At 37.7% G+C, this 21920-nt stretch overlaps 2 protein-coding genes across 3 annotated transcripts in view; one reads left to right on the forward strand and one right to left on the reverse strand.

Annotated features, from left to right (window-relative positions):
* Positions 1–4054, forward strand: part of RMDN3 (regulator of microtubule dynamics 3) — a 41718-nt gene extending 37664 nt beyond the window's left edge. The window contains exon 13 of the mRNA XM_057543544.1: positions 3748–4054. Within this exon, the coding sequence (XP_057399527.1) occupies positions 3748–3774 (27 nt within the window). The 3' untranslated portion in view covers positions 3775–4054. The remainder of the gene's footprint in view (positions 1–3747) is intronic.
* The window catches only part of RAD51 (RAD51 recombinase), a 36606-nt gene that overhangs the window by 6785 nt on the left and 7901 nt on the right, over positions 1–21920 (reverse strand). For both annotated transcript variants that reach the window (XM_057543549.1, XM_007180402.3), the window contains exons 3-6: positions 21765–21902; positions 13362–13479; positions 11340–11431; positions 4883–4977 (exon numbers count right to left, since the gene is read on the reverse strand). In XM_057543549.1, coding sequence (XP_057399532.1) covers positions 4883–4977; positions 11340–11431; positions 13362–13479; positions 21765–21902 — 443 coding nt within the window. The remainder of the gene's footprint in view (positions 1–4882; positions 4978–11339; positions 11432–13361; positions 13480–21764; positions 21903–21920) is intronic.

Consider the following 21920-nt stretch of genomic DNA (forward strand, 5'->3'; position numbering starts at 1 on the left):
TCTTGAGGAGGCCCTGTCCTGTAACTTTCTCAGAAATATAAATTTAAATGCAATGTACATAAACAGAAATTCAGTTATAAAAATTTTTCCTGATAGGCAGAAGTGATTGAAATGATTAATGAAATTTCTATTTAAACATTTTTCTTTCAGTTGACAAAAACAGCCATAAACATGGCTCTAATTAATAAGTATTAATTCACTAACAAATACTGAATGCTCTGTTCGAGGGCTAGGGGATACAGCAAGTGATCAAAACAAAGTCCCAGTCCTCATAGCCAACATTCTACCGTCTCATATATCCTATCTGAACACCCATTTATATTACTGGACAAAACCTTAATGACTTTATCCCAAAGAACTCTTCAACTAATAAAACAGCATACTTAAAAATGAAAAGTGTGATCTCTGTAGAACACCAAAAACAACTTGGGGAGGGAAGATACATTTTAGTATACTCATCTTCAGAAAACTAAGATCAGGTTGCAAGAAAGTAATTCTTTCTTCTTGACAGGGATTTTGTAAGCAGAAGCAAAGAGCTACAATTACTGTTCCGACCTAATTTTATGCCTCAATGGTGTATATTCGATGACTTGGATTCCTCAAATTGTAAACTGGGAAAGAGAATTTGGTTATAATTATAAACGAATTAGAAAAGAAAATTCTCCTCAACTTAGCCAGGCAGGTTCCAATGTGAATCTGACATCTCAACATGCAATTAAATTCCATTTAATCACTAGGTTTCAGTAAAATGTGTGGTAGGGGTCAAATGATCACATTTGACCCTAGACAAGGGAAAATTAAGTAAAACAATTTTGAGAGTTTATTTGAAAGCTATATTAGGGGATGTAGAAAAATGAACAAATTCTTTACCAGCTTTTCTGAGGAATAATTTATATACCATAAAATTGACCTGTTTTAAGTGTAAAATTCAATGACTTTCATAATTCAGTTTTAGAACATTTCCATTGCTCAGAAAGATTTCTCAAGTCTATATGCAGTTACTTTCTGTTTCTACTCCCTGTCCCAGGCAACCACAAATCTACTGTCTCTCTAGATTTTTTTTCTATTTTTGGGCCTTGCCTCGTGGCATGCAGGATCTTAGTTCCCCGACCAGGGATCGAACTCATGCCCCCTACAGTGGAAGCACGAAGTCCTAACCACTGGACTGCCAGGGAATTCCCGCTACAGATTTTCTTTCTGGAAATTTCATATAAATGGAATCATATGTGGTCTTTTATGTCTAGCTTCTATCATTTAGCATGTTTTTTGAGGGTCATCCATGCTGTAACAAGTATCAGTACTTCATTCCTTTTAATTGTTGAATAGTGGTCTATTGTATGGATCAACCAGATTTTATTCATTCAGTGGATGGACAATTGGGTTGTTTCCAGGTTTTGGCTACTATAACAATACTATAAACACCCACAAACAAGTCTCTGTGTGGACATGTTTTCATATCTCTTGGGTACATAACCAGAGTGAAATTGCTGGGCTATACGACAAATTTATGTTTAACTGCCACATTGTTTTCTTCCAAAGTGACTGCACAATTTTACATTCTCACCAGCAATGTATTAGGGTTCCAGTTTCTTCACATCCTCCCTGACACTTGTTACTATCTTTTTCATTACAGCCATCCTAGTGGTGGTATCTCACTGTGGTTTTAATTTGCATTTCCTCTTGACTAATAATGTTGAGCATCTCTTCATGTGCTTATTGGCCATTTTACATCTGCTTTGGAGAAATGTCTATACAAGTCGTTTGCCCATTTCTTAATTGGGGTGTCTTACTGCTGGGTTGTGAGAGTTCTTTATATATTCTTGATACTAGAACCTTATCAGATATATGATTTGCAAATATTTTCTCACATTCTTTGGGTTGTCTTTTTATTTTCTTGATAGTGCTCTTTGAAGCACAGAAGTTTCAAATTTTGATTAAATGAAAACTGACTGTATTATCGTTTTTTTCTTTCATAGACTATGCTTTCTGGTGTTGTATCTAAGAAAACTTTGCCTACTTCAAGGTCACAAAGATTTTCTGTTTTTTTCCTAAAAGTTTTATAATTTTAGCTAAATATAGGACTATCATTCTTTAAAAATATATATATATATATACAGTAAATATACATAACATAAAATTTACCATTTTAATCTTTTTAAAGTGTACAGTCCAATGGCAGTTAGTACACTCCCGTTGTTGGGCAACCATCACTACCATCCATGTCCAGAATATTTTCACCATCCCAAACTGAAACTCTGTACCCATTAAACAATAACCCCCCATTCTCCTCACCCCTGCCCCTAGCAACCACCATTCCACTTTCTGTCTTTATGAATTTGACTCTAAGTACCTCATACAGGAGGAATCATACATTTGTCCTTTTGCAACTGGCTCATTTCACTTAGCATAATGTTTTCAAGGTTCATCCATGTTGTAGCATACTGTGAGCATTTCCTTCCATTTTGAGAATAATTTTCCATTGTATGTATATAGGACATTTAGTTTATCCATTCAACTGTTGATGGATACTTGGGTTGTTTCTACCTTTTGACTATTGTGAACAGGGCTGCCATGAATACTGGTGTGTAACTATCTGAGTCCCTGCTTTCAATTCTTTTGAGTATATACCCAGAGGTGGAATTCCTGAATCATATTGTAATTCTACGTTTAATTTTCTGAGGAATCACCAGAATGGTATCCATTTTTAGTTAACTTTCATGTATAGTGTAAGGTAAGGGTCTAAATTTATCTTTTTTGCATGTGGATATCCAACTACATTAGCACCATTTATTAAAAAGACTATTATTTCCTCCACTAAATTGTCTTTCACCTTTGTCAAAAATCAAGTGACTATAAGTGAAAGAGTTTCTTTTTTTCTTACAAATGTATTTATTTATTTGGCTGTGTTGGGTCTTCATTGCTGAACACGGGCTTTCTCTAGTTGCAGTGAGCGGGGGCTACTCTTCGTTGTGGTGCGCTGGCTTCTCATTGCGGTGGCTTCTCTTGTTGTGGAGCACACGCTCTAGGTGCGTGGGCTTCAGTAGTTGTGGCTCACGGGCTCTAGAGCGCAGGCTCAGTGGTTGTGGTGCATGGGCTTAGTTGCTCCGTGGCATGTGGGATCTTCCCGGACCAGGGATCGAACCCGTGTCCCCTGCACTGGCAGTCAGATTCTCAACCACTGTGCCACCAGGGAAGTCCCGAAACAGTTTATTTCTGAACACTTAATTCTGTTCCATTGATCCATATGTCTATCCTTATGGCAGCACCACACTGTCTTGATTACTGTTGTTTATAGTAAGTTTTAAAATTGGGAAGACTGAGACCTCCAATTTTGTTCTTTTTTTCCTCCCAAGAATGTTTTGGCTATTCTGGGTCCTTGACATTTCCATATTAATTTATAATCACCTTGTCAATTTCAGCAAAAAGTCTTGGTGAATTTCAATAGGCATTGTGTTGAACTTATAGATCAATTTGAGGGTGGTTTTTTTTTTTTTTTTTGCCGCACCTCGGCTTGCAGGATCTCAGTTCCCCGACCAGGGATTGAACCTGGGCTACAGCAGTGAAAGCCCAGAATCCTAACCACTAGGCAACCAGGGAACTCCCTTACCATTTTAATAATATTGCATCTTCCAATCCATGAATGTGGAGTGTTTCTCTATGCAGATCTTCAATTTCTCTCAGCAATGTTAGTTTTCAGTGTACTAGTCCTTTTTTTTTTTAAAAAAATATTTATTTTGGCTATTCCAGGTCTTAGTTGCGGCATGCAAGATCTAGTTCCCCGACCAGGGATCGAACCCAGGCCCCCTGCACTGGGAGCACGGGGTCTTACCCACTGGACCACCAGGGAAGTCCCTAGTGTACAAGTCTTGAACTTCTGTTAAGTTTATTACTAAATATTTTATTCTTTTTGACACTACTGTGAATGGAATTATTTTCTTAATTCTTGAATTGTTCATTTATAGTATACAGAAGTACAATAGATTTTTCATATTGAGATTGCATCCTGCAACAAACTAATTTAGTTCTAGCAGTTTTTTGTGTGTAGTTTCCTAAGGATTCTCTACATACAGTATCATATCATTGGTGAATAAAGATAGTTTACATCTTCCATTCCAATCTGGATGCCTTTTATTTCATTTTCTTGCCTGACTGCACTGGCTAGGATCTACAGTACAATGTGGAACATAAGTAGTGAGAGTGGAGATCCTTGCCTTATTTCCAATCTTACAGAGAAAATATTCAGATTTTTACCATTAAAATGATGCTAGCTGTAGGTTTTTTGTAGATGCTTTTTATCAGGGCATCTGATAAATGTTCTATCCATTATTGAAAGTGAGGCATTAGTCCCCAGTGATTATGCTTGAATTGTCTATTTCACCCTTCAATTATATCAATTTGTGTTTCACATATCTTGGGGCTCTATTAGGTCTATATATGTTTACATTTGTTATATCTTCCTGATGAACTGACCTTTAGTTCTAAAACGTTCCTCTTTGCCTCTGATTTTTTTTTTTTGTCTTAAAGTCTATTTTGTCTGATATTAGTACAGCCACTCCAGCCCTCTTATGGTTACTGTTTGCATGCAATATCTTTTTTCCATCCTTTTAGTTTCAACCTATTTGTGTCTTTGAATCTAAGTGGTTCTCTGGAAGGCAGCATATAGTTGGATCTTGTTTTTTATCCAGTCTGACAGCAACTCATAGATTTTTGACTAAAGAAGCATGTTTTTCTCTAAGGAAGGTTATTCTTTTGAAACACACATATGACTTTGGGATACAGAGCAATAAGAGAGAAGAAGAGACACCCTTCAGCCAGACTAACCCTGGCAATCACTACAGTGACATATGGAGCCATATTTCTCTCATCTGATCCAGTAACCTACCTCTCAGCCACTGCTAGCAGCCGTTCTGGCCTAAAGGTACCCTCGGTGTCAATGTACATGGCCTTTCCTTCACCTCCACCTCGGTCAATGGGAAGCTAGAGAGAAAAAGAACAGTGGAAATGACACTGTACTTCTAATATAACTGACCAACTTCCTCATGATGGGTCTATAATTCCTCCCACCCCCAATAAAGCAAAAGGAAAAAACACTTTAAAGTGACAATCAGAGGTAGGGAGGAGGCATTCACTTCTGATACTTCTGATAGAAATAGCAGATATGAAGCTCACTGTGTCCCATAACATGTGAGGCTAGAGTCTAGCCAGAGTTGGAGTGCTTGGAAATATAGACCAAAGTAGGTGACAAAATTCTTTTTTTTTTAAATAAAAACTTCTAATTTTTTTTTTAAATTCTATGACTGTATACCAACACACGACCGATCAATTATCTCAAGACAACAAACATTTGGAAGATCATTTACTTAGCTTTAATAAGTAAGAGACCCTGATCCAATACCCAATTAATTTTAGCATATGCAGACCACACTTACACTTCACTTTATTGAGCAGAGTTCATTCCTTAGGGTTGCTAAAGGAGACTGGAAACACCCCAGGGGCATCCCTAGCACATCTACAGTATGAGCAAGAAAGAATAAAAAGGTGTTTGCTCCAATTGTACACACAGATGTTAAAAATGAACAAAAGCAGAAAAGGAAGAATACAAAGAGTTTTAAAAAAGGAAAGAAAATGGAGGAATGCCATGAAAACTGTCTTATGAGCTCCTCAGGGAAATCTGTTTCAGGCTACCTATCCCACGCCAGACACCCTGAGTTCTACAGATTTTAAGCGAATGCTGCTAAAGTGTAGTTTCCACCCTTGAAATCTACTTGGGAGCCTAATACACCTTTAAATTCTGAGGAAAATCCCTCAGGACAGTTTACATTAAGTGCCTGGTAGCGCCAAAATTTTTTCCTATTTCTGAGAAAATGTATTTTTTCAAAATCACAAAAGTACTACATGCTTGTATTAAAAATTCAAACAATATAGAAAAAAGTAAAAAATTGAAAGTTCTTCTTGATCACTCCCATCTCCCACAGGAGTCCTCTTCCAGATCACTTTCTATACATTTTCATACAAACACTTTTTATATGTGATTCTGCCACTTGCTACGTGAACCTGAGAATATTAATTCTCAGTTTCTACATTTTCTGTAAAATGTAGATAAAATCTCCCTATGGCACTGTTTTGAAGATTAGATAATTCATGTAAACTGCTTAGCACAGTGCCTGACATACAGAATGTACTTGGAAGACTTATGATATCCTCCACCTCTTAGGGCACTGATTTTAGCATATACTCAATTACAGAAGGCTTTGTTAATTTGGAAAGGGGGAAATGATTACATTATCATTATGCAGGTTGGCAGATAAAAATCTTTCAAATCTTAGGAATCCATGAAAGGAGCAAAGGATATGTATATAGCAAAAGAGGGTCTTGATAGAGGAAATGTTTAAAACCACTGGCCAAGAGGACAGACAGCAGAAGCTGCCTCAGTTTGGGGGGAGGAGAAAATCTTCACATTCAGGGGGCTAAGTCCCCAGGAATTAAGATGAATGAAGTTCTCCCTTCTCTCACTTTCTTGTATCTTTAGTGCTAGCATGAGAGGGAGTTCTTTTCCAGCTTAATAGACCTCCTTGGGCAGAAGGGAGGCCATGAGTGGCTGGGCATGGCATTGGTAGGCCGACTGACAGCAGAGAAGTGGACATGGTCCCAGGGTATTGCTGGGCCAGTCACAAGGGGATGGACTATATGCTCTGCACCCCAGTGCATTTCGTCTCCTCCACCTCACCCTCCCAGTGCCACTTCAGCCATCTTGTGTTATTGGGCTGGGACACCACCAAAGTAGCTATTTTTAATACCTGTTTAGTACCATAATTTAACTCTTCTTCCTATTTTGTAGTGATGCAAGTTTTGAACTTTCACCATTTTATAATGCTATGGTGTAAATTCTTTACACATTTATTCTTGACTATATGTGAAAAGTTCTGTAAGACATTTTCTGTCAAGGGCATGTGCATTTAAAATTGGTACTTATGTTAAACTGTCTTCTCAGAATTTTAAAATTATTCTAGAACTTTGAACAAGCATGGGCTATTCATTTTTGTAACCTAAGTATGGCTCCCAACTTTATATAACTTCACTATTAGACAGAGATCTAATACATAGTGGGGTTTCGCTTCATTTAGTTGAGAAAACCTGAAAAAATGTGAGGTGATAATGTTTAGATTTAAATAGTAATCTAACATCCTCTCTATACCTCTGGTTCCAGCTCTTAGGCTGGTGACATGTAATCCTTTCTATTATTAATGAATTAGAATTGTTTTTCTCTGAAAAAAATATCAAAGATCCATAGTTATTCAGCCAACTGTGAATGTTCAGTTATTTTTATAGAGAGGATATGTTTATTTTAGAATTTTGCTTCAGTTTATTAATAGGCATTATCTGACAACTTAATAAACATTTCCAATATAGGAGTCTGTTTGTACAACTTAAGAGCATCAGCGTGATAGGCTGAGTTGCCATGGCAACTATATTGTATAATGTACTTTAAATATTTATTCCACATGAATCCCTGTCAAAACAACATGGGGTGGGGGGTGGCTCCCCTGGTGGTGCAGTGGTTAAGAATCCGGCTGCCAACGCAGGGGACACAGGTTCAAGCCCTGGTCTGGGAAGATCCCACATGCCACGGAGCAGCTAAGCCCATGGGCCACAACTACTGAGCCTGCGCTCTAGAGCCTGCGAGCCACAACTACTGAAGCCCACGCCTAGAGCCCGTGCTCCAGAACAAGAGAAGCCACCGCAATGAGAAGCCTGCGCACTGCAACGAAGAGTAGCCCCCGCTCAACACAGCTAGAGAAAGCCTGCGCGCAGCAACGAAGACCCAATGCAGCCAAAAATAAAATAAATATGACAAATAAATTAAAAAAAAATAAGATTAAAAAAACACAAAACAACATGGGGAAATCATTTCTATTTAAAAAGGTCACATATCATGTCAAATGACCCATGTCTGGGTGTTATTTTAAACACTCCTATTTCCCTTTAGCTAACAATTTTCTAATGGTGCTTTGGGCAATAAGCTATAGCTTCTACAGCTTACTATACCACTCTTCCTCTTCTCATTGCTTCCCCTCTTATCCTAAAAGTTCTCCTATCCCCCTAACTCTTTTTCTACTAGGAGTTATGTATGAGATGGAGCCAACATGGCTTAGGTCTACTTGATACTGGAATCCTAACGTGACTGTCATATGGTGACATTTTGGTTGCAATGAAAAGATCAGTAGAGCAACTGAGGAGAGAAACACAATTAAAATGACAAGTGAGAAAGGAAAATGATGAGAAAAACAGGAGACCATCAAGTTGGGCCTCTAGCTATTAGATAAACTTTTATTCATGAAGAACCAAAATATTTTCCTATCTCAAGAAATGGCGGGACTTCCCTAGTGGTCCAGTGGGTAAGACTCCGCGCTCCCAATGGAAGGAGCCTAGCTGCGCGATCCCTGGTCAGGGAACTAGATCCTGCATGCATGCTGCAACTAAGAGTTCACATGCCGCAACTAAGACCTGGTACAGCCTAAATAAATAAATAAATAAATAAATAAATATTGCAAGAAAGAAAGAAAGAAATGGCATTCACCACTTCAAGACAGAAGTATTGACTGATGGGCATATCTGTAACATGAAAAAATGAGGAGACAGATTTTCTTGGGTAACTTCAGAAAATCAGTCTCATAATATTAGCCTCTGCAGATATATGTGTTTCACTAAAATGTGAACCCTACCCAAGACACAGGATCCTAACAAAATCCATATTTTTTTATGGCACATACCACCTTTAACTATAGCACTGCATTACAATGATGTAATAAACATTTTTTATATAGTGCTTTTTAAATACAGAATGAATTATGAAGGACAGTTCATAACTTGTTTTATAAGGGAAAAATACACAACAGAGAACAATTTATATTTGATGTTTAAATTTATAAATGAGTTCCAACAATGACTGGTTATTTTGTTGAGATGATAAGAACTCACCCTGAATGGAAAGATACTAGGAAGCCCCCTCTGTCATAATGATAAAAGGAGGCAGATTTCCTTTCAGTTATTCTCCAACTCCATCAGTAAGTTTGCCCATGGGAGAAGTGAGTATAATCTATCTAGATTCAAATACAGATAGTCCCTAACTTAACTATGGCTCGACTTACAATCTTTCAACTTTACCATGGTGCGACAGTGATACAAATTCAGTACAAACCATACTTCAAAATTTGAATTTCCATCTTTTCCCAGGCTAGCGATATGCTGTACAATACTTTCATGATGCTGGGCAGCAGCAGTGTGCTGTGCTCAGTCAGCTGCCTGAGCCGAAGGGTAAACAGCTGGTACACTTACAACCATTCTGTTTTTCACTTTCAGTACAGTATTCAATAAACTACACATGAGATATTCAATACTTTATTGTAAAATAGGCTTTGTATTAGATGATTTTGCCCAACTGTAGGCTAATGTAAGTGCTCTGAGCATGTTTAAGGTAGGCTGGGCTAAGTTACAATGTTCAGTAGGTTAGGTGTATTAAATGCATTTGTGACCCATGACTTTCAACTTACGATGGGTTTATCAGGATGTTACCCCATCGTATGTCAAGGAAGATCTGTAATGCCATTTTGTTCAAAACACCTCAAACCACCATCTCTAATTTTGAACTCATCTTTCCATAAAACCGTCTCTCTCTCTGAAATCCTTTTTAGAGTTTACCAAAGTAATACATTGTTGGGCTGAGGGGTATTTTTTATTGTCATCTGCAGCAACATGGATGGACCTGGAGATTATCACACTAAGTGAAATAAGTCAGAAAGAGAAAGACATACTATATGGTATCACTTACACGTAGAACCTAAAATATGACACAAATGAACCTATCTACGAAACAGAAATAGACTCAGTCATAGAGAAGCAACTTCTGGTTGCTGGAGGTGGGGGGCGATGGAGGGATGGCGGGGGGAGATGGATTGGGAGTTTAGGATTAGCAGATGCGAACTATTATATATAGAATGGATAAACAACAAGGTCCTATTGTATAGCACAGGGAACTACATTCAGTACCCTGTGATAGGGACTTCCCTGGTGGTCCAGTGGTAAAGAATCCACCTTCCAATGAAGGGGACATGGGTTCGATCCTTGGTCAGGGATCTAAGATCCCACATGCCGCGGGGCAACTAAGCCCGCCTGCCACACTACTGAGCTAGTGTGCCTCAATGAGATAGCCCATGTGCCGCAAATTACAGAACCCATGTGCGCCCTGGAGCCCACGCACAATTAGAGAGAAGCCCGCGCACCGCAACGAAAGATCCCGCATGCTTCAATGAAGAGATCCCATGTGCCGCAACTAAGACCCGACACAGCCAAAAAGAAAAAGAAAATAAAAATGAATAATAAATAAATAAATAAATATTTAAAAAAGGATATCCTGTGATAAGCCATAATGGAAAAGAATATGAAAAAGAATGTATATATTAGTATAATTGAATCACTTTGCTATACAGCAGAAATTAACAAAACATTATAAATCAACTATACTTCATAAAATCAATTTTTAAAAAAAGGTAGGTGGGTTTTATCGTTTTGATGTGAAGAACAGGTTAGGTCATTTGGCTAAGAGTGAAGGCTGAAGAGAAGCATGAAGGTTTGAGAAGAAAGAACAAAGTATGAGATAACTGTCCTACTGAGTGGGAAGAAGTTTGCCTGAATTCAACCTTTTTCAGAGGAGAAACTCAGTAGGTCTGCCAAGCAGTATTGAATGTTAACTTAAAGTCTGCCATCTTGAATTTAAAGTGACGCCAATCACCTTTATGTTAGGATTTTTCTCCAGTATGATCAGCTACTTGGGAACAGGCACTGAAAAGACAGATAGGGTTTATCTAGGAATGGCATCTCTTCAGATGGGGGATGTAAATCTGAGGGTATCTGTAAAGGAATGACTTTAATGAAGAATCATTTAATGATGAATCATACAATATAAACTAGTGAAGAGGGCAGGTGAAGCCAGGGGAGGCCTAATGGTTGGTAAGAAAGTATATGAAATTAATAATCTGAAAGTTTCTACGCTGTGGAAGTTTTGCAGTAGCAGTCTATCTTCTAACTAGCTATAGTATTCTTTTTTTTTTCTTTTTTGGTCAAGCCACGTGGCATGCAGGATCTTAGTTCCCCAACCAGGAATCGAACCTTGCAGTGGAAGCGCAGAGTCTTAACCACTGGATGGCCCGGGAAGTTCCCCTAGCTATAGCATTCTTGAAAACAGAGAAAGTGCATTTTTTGTCCATGCTAACAGATGCTTGCTAATAACAGGAATCAACACATTCTTGCTGATCTGATTAGTTAGAGCCCCAACATCTCACCTGGCATGTTACAGCCAACGTATGACAGATCTGGGTCTTCCCAGTTCGGAATTCTCCAAACATCTCTGTGATGGATCCAGTCTCAATTCCTCCTAATAGAAGAGCAATAAGAAACACCTCTTAGCACAATACAAATATTTAGAAACAATAATCATAGAAATGTCCTAGGGGGACTTCCCTGGTGGCGCAGTGGTCAAGAATCCACCTGCCAGTGCAGGGGACATGGGTTTGATCCCTGGTCCGGGAAGATCCCATATGCTGCAGAGCAACTAAGCCCGTGCGCCACAACTACTAAACCTGCACTCTAGAGCCCACAAGCCACAACTACTGAGCCTGCGTGCCACAACTACTGAAGCCCATGTGCCTAGAGCAGATGCTCTGCAACAACAGAAGCCACCGCAATGAGAAGTCCATGTACCACAATGAAGAGTAGCCCCCACTCACTGCAACTAGAGAAAGTCCACACGCAGCAATGAAGACCCAACACAGCCAAAAATAAATAAATAAATAAACTTATATTTATTAAAAAAAGAAATGTCCTAGGAGATCATTAGAAAGATGTTTACATAATTTAGAAACCCAATTTTCAACAAGCAGTAATTTTAAAAATACTTATTTTGAAATAATTCTAGATTCATAGAAAATTTCAAAGAAATGTAGAGAGGGCCCGTGAATTCTTCATCCAGTCTCCCCCAATGTTAACGTTTTACATAACTATAATACAGTATCAATATCAGAAAACTGACATGGATACAATCCACAGAGCTTATTCAGATTTCTCCAGGTATATATGCACTCATTTGTGTGTGTGTTGTTCTATGCAATTTTATCACATCTGTAGCTTCATTTCACTATCACCACAATCAATATACAGAACTATGCCATCACAAGTCAATAAGCAGTCATTTAAAAAAATAAATTATAAATAATATCTAATGTTTACCAAATGTCTCTTGTGTATCTGGCATTGTGCTATGTATTTATATATATATCAATTCTTTTAATTCCAATAACTTATAAGGTAGGAAGTCTTTTTTTTAAATAAATTTATTTATTTATGGCTGTATTGGGTCTTCGTTGCTGCGCGCGGGCTTTCTCTAGTTGTGGCGAGCGGGGGCTACTCTTCGTTGTGGTGCACGGGCTTCTCACTGCAGTGGCTTCTCTTGTTGTGGAGCACGGGATCTAGGCGCGCGGGCTCAGTAGTTGTGCCTCGTGGGCTCTAGAGCGCAGGCTCAGTAGTTGTGGCCCACGGGCTTAGTTGCTCCGCGGCATGTGGGATCTTCCTGGACCAGGGTTTGAACCCATGTCCTCTACATTGGCAGGCGGATTCTTAACCACTGCGCCACCAGGGAAGTCCCGGTAGGAAGTCTTTTTGTCCTCATTATGAAGATAAAAAAACCGAGGCGTAGAACACAATAAGTAGTTTGCACCATGTAATACAGCCAGTAAATGCTGAGAGGGGGAACAGAAGAGAAAGCAAATGCTCAAATTTGAGTGTGATTCCTGAACCCATGCTATTTTGTGCCCTAAAAAAAAAGGAAACTTGAATGATCGAATATTTGGGGAAGCAACAAGGACCAAATCTAACTTTGCAAAAATTTAGGACAGCAGTGCTTTCAAAAGTTCAAAAACTTTACAGCTTTCCATAAAGTCCTGAAGATTACTGTGCACTACAATGTATTGATACTATAATGTAGTATTCAAGCATGGAGTGTTTTAACCAGTCATCAGATTTTCTACCTTGTGGTAGATAAAAGGTTATAATTATTTCTTTAGGCAGAGGGAGCTTACTCTCAGAATGCAATATTAAATGGAGATTAAATTATTTAATTGGCAGATAATTTTAGTATTTTTTAAGTCAAGTACCACCCTCCAGCGGTCTTCCTTCTTCAATGTGAATATTTCTCTTTCTTAATTCTATCTAACACATAAACCCAACCCCAATATTTTATTTAGTTATGTTCTATAACCTGGATGCTTTGCTAACTGCAGTTCACAACATAGGATAAGGGATTACTATACCTTGAAGTAGTTTGTCAAGCTCTTTGGAGCCGGTAGTAATCTGTATGATCTCAGACCGCCTTTGGTGGAACTCAGTTGCAGTGGTGAAACCCATTGGAACTAATTTAGCTGCCTCAGTCTGGGGAAAAATAAGAAATGCCAAATCGATGAAATACGCTTAGTAAAACCAGGCATACAGTGGGAAGAGATAACATCTAACAAAATTTCCATAACGATCTCTCTTTAAAAAGTTATCAGGCTTCTCTGGTGGTGCAGTGGTTAAGGATCTGCCTGCCAATGCAGGGGACAAGGGTTAAAGTCCTGGTCTGGGAAGATCCCACATGCTGTGAAGCAACTAAGCCCATGCGCCACAACTACTGAGCCTGTGCTCTAGAGTCCGCGAGCCACAACTACTGAGCCCACATGCCACAACTACTGAAGCCCGCGCACCTAGAGCCTCTGCTCTGCAACAAGAGAAGGCAACGCAATGAGAAGCCCGCGCACCGCAGTGAAGAGTAGCCCCCCGCTCGCTGCAACTAGAGAAAGCCCACGCACAGCAACGAAGACCCAATGCAGCCAAAAATAAATAAATAAAATAAATAAATAAATTTTTTAAAAAAGTTATCAAAATACTAGTAGTTCTAGTTCTAGGATTATTTTATCTCTCTGGCAAATAAGGGATAAATTAATTTAGAGACTCCAAGAAGATTAATTTTTAAATTGCCAATTAAGTAATACATTTATGTAGTTAAAAATAAAAAACTATGATAGACCAACACATATGTACTTTGCCTGACAATACAGTACAAAGTCCTACATATTTAAACCTTCATTTCCTGTTCTATCAACCACAGAATGTATCTCTTAACTTTCTACTTTGTTAAATGAGGACATTTGTCCTTGATTTTTGCTCCCTCCACACCTACTTTTCCATCTCTGTCAGCTGTACATTTTCTTTTACCCTGTCAAGGTTGAGAACGTTTAATCCTACTTTGTAGTCAATGATAAATCATTAATGATCAGTCTATAGGCTGATACCAAAATTTTAAAATAGGGGGACTTCCCTGGTGGCACAGTGGTTAAGAATCTGCCTGCCGATGCAGGGGACACGGGTTTGAGCTCTGGTCTGGAAAGATCCCACATGCCGCGGAGCAACTAAGCCCGTGCGCCACAACTACTGAGCCTGCGCTCTAGAGCCCACGAGCCACAACTACTGAAGCCCGGGCGACTAGAGCCCATGCTCCACAACAAAAGGAGCCACTGCAATGAGAAGCCCACGCACTGCAATGAAGACCCAATGCAGCCATAAATAAATAAATAAATAAATTTATAAAAAATAATAAATAAAAATAAATGCATTCACAAATACATGGAATTAAACATTTCATTCCTAAATAACCAATGAATCAAAGAAATCACAAGGGAATTTAGTAAATTCATTGAGATGAATGAAAATGAAAACAAAACATACCAAAACTTATGGGATACAGGAAAAGCAGTGCTTAAAGGGAGATTTATAGCTGTAAATGCCTATATTAGAGAGATCTTAAATCAATAGCCTAACCTTCCCACCTTAAGTTACTGAAGAAAGAGCAAACTAAACATAAAGCAAGAAGGAAGAAGATAAAATTTGAGTAGAAACTAGTGAAATAGAGAATAGAAATACAATAGAGAAAAATCATTGAAACCAGAAGTCGGTTCCTTGAAAAAATAAGCAAAATTGATTAAAAAAGACTCAAATCACTAAAATCAGAAATGAAAGAGGGGACTTTACTACCAACATTACAAAAATAAATACATGCCAACAGATTAGATAACTTGTAAGAAATACAGAAATCCCTAGAAAGACACAAACTATCAAAACTCACTGAAGTAGAAAAAGAATCCAAGTCCAGGCCCCAAATGATTAGCTGAGCTTGAATCTAAATTCAGTAAAATAAATTGTCTGAGTCGGAAGGAAAGAAGAAAGGGAGGGAGGGAGGGAGGAGAAAATCTGGATAGATCTATAGCAAGTAGAGATTAAACCTGTACTTTAAAAACTTTCCACAAAGGGAAAAAACCAATAAATAGCTGAATCGTGGGTTTGCATTATTCTCTAAACTTCTCTATATGCTTAATATTTCACTTGAAAACTCCTTACAATGTTTATATTATAGTTATTGCAGAACCAAATGGTGTGCTAGAAATACAATTCTTTCACTAAGGTTCCAATGTTAACAACCGATGTCTCTCAAAGGTTTCTGTCAAGTTCAAATGAATTCTTTTTTATATGCCGCTAGTTTCAAAATCATGCTCCATTTTACCTTGATTTTATATCTGAGGCATGTCTTTCTCTAGTATTCTCTGACTTTATCATTTCTCAAATTTTCCAACCTCTCAATCTTACTATGTATTCTGCTAATCCTTTTTCCCCCTGAAGATATCCTTTTCTTCTGCAAATGGGGCTATCTGCTCCCCAGGCTATCTACTGTCCTGGGCTTTCCTTTCCTGACTATTTGAGTTGGAGTCTCTCCAAGCTAGATCCTATGTTTTCTGCCCTCATTTTAGTAAAGCATATCCTCAAGTAACTTCCTAAGAAAGAATAGGATGAGAGAAAAATGTTCTGAATTCTTGTATTTCTGAAAATGTTGTATTCTGCCCTAACACTGGGTGAATAATATTGCTACAAATAGAATTCTAGGTTTAAAATTATTTACCCTCAGAATTTTGAAGGCACTGCTCTACTAGCTTCTACCATCCAGATATCTAATAAGAAATGTGCTATCTTTTTGATTTTTGTTCCTTTAGAGGTCACTTACATTTTTCTCTCTGAAATCTTTCAGAATCTTCTCCTTATAATTGGTATACTGAAAATTTCACACTGAAGAGTCTAGGTGTGCGTCTTTGACACTCTGTGGGGCCTTAGACTTCTGCTTCCCTTTAGCTCTGGGAAATCTTGTATTATTTCTTTGAGAATTTTCTTTCCTTCTTTTTTTCCTATAACTTTTACTAATCTTCAGGATTAATAAAAATTAGAAAATAAAAATACTAAAGAGAGGGGAGAAGAACTATAAACCAATATTTAACTCTAGTTAATATATGCTAAAATATTTAGGGGGAAATGTACTGACATCTACAACTGTCTTCGAAAAGCATAAAAAAAATCCCAGATGGACTGATGGCTGGATGGAGAGATAAACAGATGATAAAGCAAGTATATTAAAATGTTAATAGCAGTGTCTAGGTGGTGGATAAATAAGTGTTCATTGTAAAATTCTTTCAACTTTGCAGTAAGTTCAAAAATTTTAATCAAAAATGTGAAGGAAAAAAACCAAACTCATAGGAGATGTTTTCCCTTGTCATTTTAACCCCGACATTTTCTAGTCTATGAGCTCTTAAAGGAACAGATTATAACCAAAGTGAAATCTGAAGTAAAAACCATGCCAACCGCCTAATCTGGCAGAACTTGACTTCTATTCTTTTGTTTATATAATAAGCTTGCTTTCATCTGTCTTAAATCTGTAGGAGTTTTTTATGTCTGACAAGGCATAAGCAAAGGTCAGGATTTGTTCAGTCACAAAAACTGATGCCCCGTAATCAACAATATATAGACTTTAGGGACACCTACTGGCTTAATATCACAATCTTTCAAAGAGGTATTAGGTATTCAGAATTCTTACTTATTCAATTAAGTCACCACTTCAACAAATTTATTTATTTGAGCAATCCAATAAATGACAACTTCATACTTCATGGATGGCAACATCTTTAAGGGTTTAAATTAAGAATTACTTATAATTTTTGAGCCCACTGAATTAATACTATAAAATAACAGTGCTTAAAAATTCAAAGCTCTTAGTATAATACACAATAAAACAGAATTTACTGGGTTGTATATATATTATTGTATGAGATATTAAATAAATCTCAGATATTGTCCATCTGACTAGGTTATGTGGCAGAACTACATGCACTGAAACTGTAGGATGCATTTTTTGAAGATTCTTTAGCGTCTAAAGATTATTTTTCATAGAAAATTTCTGTATAACAGTAGTCAACACAAACTATAAATATATAATTTTATAAATTAAATACTTGCTTTACACTACAGAAAACTCCAAGAGTAAAGATAATCAAACTCTGTAACAACATACAAGCATACTTCATTTTATTGCCCTTCATTTTATTGTGCTTCACAGATACTGCGTTTTACAAATTGAAGGTTTGTGGCAACCCTGTGTTGAGCAAGTCTATATGCACCATTTTTCCAAAAGCATTTGCTCTCTTCATGTCTCTGTGTCACATTTTGGTAATTCTCACAGTATTTCAAACTTTTTCATTATTATTACATTTGTAATGGTGATCTGTGGTCAGTGGTCTTTGATGTTACTAAAATTGTTTTGGGGTGCCAAAAACCACGCCTATATAAGACTGTGAACTTAATTGATAAATGTTTTGTGTGTTCTGACTGCTCCACCCACTGGCAATTCCCCCATCTCTCCCTCTCCTCAGGCCTCCCTATTCCTTGAGACACAACAATATTGAAATTAGGCCAATTAATAACCCTACAGTGGCCTCTAAGTGTTCAAGTGAAAGGAGTGAAGTTGCACATCTCTCACTTTAAATAAAAAACTAGAAATGATTAAGCTTGGTGAGGAAGGCATGTCGAAAGCTGAAATAGGCCGAAAGTGAGGCATCTTGTGCCAAACCGTTAGCCAAGTTGTGAATGCAGAGGAAGTTCTTGCAGGAAATTAAAAGTGCTCCTCCAGTGAACACATGAATGGTAAGAAAGAGAAACAGCCTTACTGCTGACATGGAAAAAATTTTAGTAGTTTGGGTAGAAGATCAAAGCAGCCACAACATTCCCTTTAGCCAAAGCCTAATCCAGAGCAAGGCCCTACTCTCTTCAATTCAGTGAAGGCTGAGGGAGGTGAGGAAGCCGCAGAAGAGAAGTGTGAAGCTAGCAGAGGTTGGTTCATGAGGTTTAAGGAAAGAAGCCATCTCCATAACATTCAAGAGCAAGGTGAAGCAGCAAGTGCTGATGTAGAAGCTGCAGCAAGTTATACACAAGATCTAGCTAAGATGATGAATGAATCTGGCTACGCTAAACAACAGACTTTCAACGTAGACGAAATGGTCTTATATTGGAAGAAGCCATTGAGGACTTTCATAGCTACAGAAGAGAAGTCAGTGCCTGGCTTCAAAGTTTCAATGGACCAGTTGACTCTCTTTTTAGGGGCTAATGCCACTGGTGACTTTAAGTTGAAGCCAATGTTCATTTACCATTCTGAAGATCCTAGGGCCCCTAAGAATTATGCTAAATCTATTCTGCTTGTGCTCTGTAAATGCAGTGACAAAGTCTGGATGATGGCACATCGGCTCACAACATGGTTTACTGAATATCTGAAACCCACTTTGAGACCTACTGCTTAGAAAAAAGATTCCTTTCAAATTCTACTGCTCATTGACAATGTACCTTTCAAATTTTATTGCTCATTGACAAGAGCTCTGATGGAGATGTACAATGAGATTTAATGTTGTTTTCATGCCTGCTAACACAACATCCATTCTGTACCCTGTGGATCAAGGAGTAATTTCACCTTTCAAGTCTTACTATTTAAGAAATACACCTTGTAAGGCTATAATAGCCATAGATAGTGATTCCTCTGATGGATCTGGGCAAAGTCAGTTGAAAACCTTTTGAAAAGGATTCACTATTCTAGATGCCATTAAGAACATTTGTTTAAAAAAAAAAAGTATATATATAAACAACAACAACATTCATGGTTCATGGGAAAAGATCAAAATATCATTAAACAGAAGTCTGGAAGAAGTTGATTCTCACCCTCATGGGTGACTCTAACAGGTTCAAGACTTCAACAGAGGAAGTAAATCCAGATGTGGTAGAAATAACAAAAGTGAGACAGGCTGGGACCTGGGACCCTTTGCTGCAGTGCTGCAATGCTTGCACCTGGACACACCTCTCCTTGAGCAACAAAATACAAAGAAACTGTATGGGACAAAAAATAACTGTCTGCATGCGCAATTAGGGCAAATTCTGGACAAAACATACAAAGAGACCAAAAAACCCAACTGTCACTTTTGAAGAGCCTGGAGCAAAAGGAGGGTACTGCCACGCCCCCTACATGAAACACGAACTAAGGGATGGGCAAACCACCTAAGCCACCCCTCCAGCCCGACGCCTGGACACACCCCTACCCTCACCCCACGTAAAGAACAAGCTCACCCCCACTCAGGGAGCGAGCAAGCAAAGGAACCTGTTGTTTGTTCTCACTCCCCCCTGCTGCAGCAGGGGCCCCAATAAAGCCTTGCCTGAATTTCTTGTCTGGCCTCTGATCAATTTCCATTGATTAAGAAGGCCAAGAACCCTGGTTGGTAACAAAAGAATGAGAAGTAGAGCCTGAAGGTGTGGCTGAAATGCTGCAATGTCATGATAAAACTTTCATGGATGAGGAGTTTCTTCTTATGGATAAGCAAAGAGAGGTTTCTTAAGATAGAATCTACTCCTGGTAAAGATGCTGTGAAGACCCTGGTGAAATGACAACAAAAGATTTAGAACATGACATAAACTTGGTTGATAAAGCAGTGCCAGGGTCTGAGAGGATTGATACCAATTTTGGAAAAATTTCTACTGTGGGTAAAATGCTATCAAATAGCACTGCATATTACAGAGAAATCATTCATGAAAGGAAGTCAATCTACGTGGCAAACTTCACTGTTGTCTTATTTTAAGAAATTGCTGCAGTCCCCCCAGCCTTCAGCAACCACCACCCGGATCAGTCAGCAGCCATTGACATGGAGGCAAGACCCTCACCAGCAAAAAGACTACAAATCAGTTAAGGCTCAGATGATGGTTAGCATTTTCTAGTAATGAAGTATTTTTAAATTAAGGTAGGTACATTGTTTTTGTAGACATAATACTATTGTATACTTAATAGACTACAGAACAGTATAAACACAACTTATATGCACTGAGAAACAACAAAATTCGTGGCGCTTTACTTCAATATTTGCTTTATTATGGTGGTTTGGAACCTAACCTGCTATTATCTCCAAGGTATAGCTTGTAAATACCAAAGGATAAGTGCATAAAATAAAATGTAATCACAGGGTATTATAAGTGCTAAAGGAATATATGAAGCAAGAAAAATGAATAGTAGCTGTAAGACTTTGGAGGGAAATGAGAAAGGATCACAGTATATCAGGATGAAAATAATTGGATTTAGTCTTAGTTCTGTGATTAACTGCATGACTTTGGATAAATAATTGAATCACTGTGCCTAAGTTTCCTTATCTGTAAGACAGAGATAATACTGGTCCTATCTTTCCCAGTGTCATTATGAAGGCTAAGTGAGAATACTGTATATATGAAAGGGATGGGATTTCAAAGTTAAAGTGCTATAAGGGAACTCTACTCAATATTCTATAATAACCTATATGGAAGAAGAATCTGAAAAAGAGTGGATATATGTATATGTATATGAATCACTTAGCTGTACACCTGAAACTAACACAACATTGTAAATCAACTATACTCCAATATAAAAATTCAATTAAAAAAAGTTTAAAAGAAGTTAAAGTGTTATATAATATAAAGGGTTATTAAGTTACTACCTCATTTAGGTTAAGCCAGTGAAATAACTTTTTTTTTTTTTGAAATCACTTTTATGTCATTTATTTAGGTTAAAAAAAAAAAAAACAAGATATGATTCATAATCACATTTTTTTCTTATTATTAAAGAATCTTGCTTATGACTAGTTGACTAACAGATTATACACACTGAGAGCCTAATTAACATGGCTTTAATATTCAAGCAATAAAAACAGCTTTTCTATTTAAAGTAATACATGTTTATCATAGAAACTGTAGAAACTTCAGAAAATTGAGGCAAAAATAAAAATTGCTCACATTCTCACCATCCAGAAACAAAGTTAATATTTTAGTGTGTCTATCCCCAGTGTATGTGCTATACATATATAAAAACACACATTTAAAAAAACAAAAACATATATGAACACAAACATGTTTTGTTAACCTGCTTTCTTATATCAGTAATATTTTCCTATGTCAATGGATATTCTTCGAAACTATTTTTTGTGGCTGCATACTAATGAGTATATTTCTAAGGCATGAAATCATAATATCCAGAACGATAAGGTACATACCACCCACTGCTGGTGGGAGTGCAAACTGGTAGTCAATTTAGCAGTATTTATGTCATAACCCGTGATACTGCAATTCCCTAAGAAAAATCCCAATTTATGCAAGGAGGCACATACAAAGATAATCAACTGGTAATGCAGTCACTTCTGGAAAGGGGAAGAGGGTGACACAGGAGGGGTGGAAGGAGGAAGACCGTAGCCTTTCACCGTACACCCTTTTGTACCACTACTGCCTCCCTCGGTCACATAAACAGTACTTACCAGAATTTTATCAGCTTTGGCTTCACTAATCCCCTTAATATTTATTAGTTCCTTCTTTGGTGCATAGGCAACAGCCTCCACAGTATGGAATCCAGCTTCTTCCAATTTCTTCACATCATTGGCATTTATGCCACATTGCTGCAAGTGAAGAAAACC

The sequence above is a fragment of the Balaenoptera acutorostrata genome, chromosome 3 (assembly GCF_949987535.1).
Source record: "Balaenoptera acutorostrata chromosome 3, mBalAcu1.1, whole genome shotgun sequence".
Taxonomy (NCBI): domain Eukaryota; kingdom Metazoa; phylum Chordata; class Mammalia; order Artiodactyla; family Balaenopteridae; genus Balaenoptera; species Balaenoptera acutorostrata.